The sequence below is a fragment of the Galeopterus variegatus genome, unplaced genomic scaffold, assembly GCF_000696425.1.
Source record: "Galeopterus variegatus unplaced genomic scaffold, G_variegatus-3.0.2 Scaffold1099, whole genome shotgun sequence".
Taxonomy (NCBI): Eukaryota; Metazoa; Chordata; class Mammalia; order Dermoptera; family Cynocephalidae; genus Galeopterus; species Galeopterus variegatus.
Genome location: NW_007727210.1, coordinates 319,790 through 322,028, shown reverse-complemented (window position 1 = coordinate 322,028; position 2,239 = coordinate 319,790). Strand labels below are relative to the sequence as shown.

Below are 2,239 nucleotides of genomic sequence, written 5' to 3'. Positions count from 1 at the left end.
TTTTTTTTATAGCTGTATAGTATTCCATGTGTATATATACCACAGTATTTTTTAATCCATTCATCTTTCGATGGACATTTAAATTGATTCCGTCTCTTGGCTGATGTGAATAGTGCTTCAGTGAACATGGGAGTTCAGTTGCCTCTTCAATATATTGATTTTATTTCCTTTGGGTACATACCCAGTGTTGGGATTGCTGAGTCATAAGGTAGTTGTAATTTTAGTTTTTTTGAGGAAGCTCCATTCCATTTTCCATACTGGCTGCACCAGTTTTCAGTCCCACCAGCAGTGTAGGAGGATTCCCTTTTTTCTGTTTCATGGCCAGCATTTGTTATTCTCTGTCTTTTTGATAATAGCCAGTGTAACTGGAGTGAGATGATGTCTCATTGTGGTTTTAATTTGCATTTCCCTGATGATTAGTGATGTTGAGAATTTTTTCATGTGCCTGTTGGCCATTTGTATGTCTTCTTTTCAAAAATGTCTGTTTAAATTCTTTGCCATTTAAAAATATTTTTTGCTATTGAGTTGTTTGAATTTTCCTTATATATTCTGGATATAGTTTGCAAATACTTTCTCCCATTCTACAGATTGTCTCTTCACTATGTTAATTGTTTCCTTTGCTTAAATACAAGATATATTATATACATACACATGTGTATATATTATATTACATAAATAAATACATGTGTATGTATATATAGATATACACAGTTATAGTCAGATTGTCTCAATTGTACCTACTAATACTTGCATTAATTCTTTCCATTAGACTGACATGCACAACTAATATTCACACCTCCATTTCTTGTTCAGAATGATTTAGAATGATTTCAGTGCAAACCTTACACATAAATAAGGAAAGTATTAGGTTCTTATTGCTTGTAAATAGATACTAAATCACAGGCTTTTCTAAATATTGTGAAGGTTTTCTGTTTGGTCACTTCGAATACACAAACATTGATTACATCTGAAGTTATAAAATACATAGTTATGTTTTACTCAGAGGAAGTGTGTTCATAAAATTTACATTAACCTATCAGATAGATAAAGCCGTAGAGTAGAATAACAATAAGAAATCCCTATGGTGTGTTGCTGAATCAAGTGTATAAATGAGTTAATATGAATTAAGTACTATAATAAACTTTTATGAAGGATTTTAAATTTCTCACCAAATTGTCACTTAGCTTGATAAGTGTGTTTATTTTTCATTAAATAAAATTCTACTAATCATTCAAAAATAAATGGGATACCTTTATGGATATTTTTCCAGTATTTTAAATGTAATATTTATTTGAAGGAAAAAACAGTCCTAAGTTCAATGTTCAATTATGCAGAAATAGTATTTTTTCTTCTTTTATTAAGTACCAAAAATTTAAGAAGCAAAGTGAAATTATATAAACAACTGAAAACTTAGCAGAAAAAATAAGTTTATATATATTTTTATAGGATTCTTAGGATAATGATCCTTTAGAGTAATCAATATGTAGTATGACCCAGAATTTCCATTTCACTATTTTTCTAAAACAGCATATGGTGCTAACCCATCCTCTTTATATTATAGTGGTGTTTGGACAATTTGCCTATTTCCAGACGGCACTGAATGATTTGGCAGAATTATTTGATGGAGGCCACCCGCAGGCCAGACTTCTCAGTTCACTCTCTGGGTCTCATTCAGGTAAACTTTGAAAGAGTTTTGGTTTTAATTCCATTCAGACAGCTTAGGTGATTAATTTTAAACTTATCCAATTATTTCCTTTCTTATTTTTTTAATTGAGAAATTTAATCATCTTTGAATTTCATGAGTGTTTAGTAAAATCTTATTTTAGATGTAAGATTTCAATAGTATTTTTATGCCATACACAAAACCACCTTCTTTTATTATTTAACTTACTAAGATTTTGAAAAATACAATTTCATCTCTATATAAGAGGCAAATATCAGAAAAAGAAGAAGGAATAATAAACTATCTGTATATTTTATTTTCTATGCAATGTGTCTCAGTCTTCCTCCTGGAGGTAAAAACTATTGACATTTTAGCCTAAATCAGTCCAAGCCTGTAAATACACGTAGATATCCATTGATTCTCACAAACATGTGTGTATTGCATATACACATACATTCATGCACATATATACGTATGTACACACATATGGACTTCATAAAACATGGGATATTATTTCACAGCTTATTTTTTATCCCATGCTTTCACTTAAAATCACACATAGAGGTCTGTGCTACT

At 30.1% G+C, this 2,239-nt stretch overlaps 1 protein-coding gene across 1 annotated transcript in view; it reads left to right on the top strand.

Annotated features, from left to right (window-relative positions):
- CSMD1 (CUB and Sushi multiple domains 1) overlaps positions 1-2,239 on the top strand; it is a gene marked incomplete at its 5' end in the record, with an annotated part of 372,382 nt that overhangs the window by 93,225 nt on the left and 276,918 nt on the right. Inside the window, one exon of the mRNA XM_008574770.1 lies at positions 1,562-1,675. Within this exon, the coding sequence (XP_008572992.1) occupies positions 1,562-1,675 (114 nt within the window). The remainder of the gene's footprint in view (positions 1-1,561; positions 1,676-2,239) is intronic.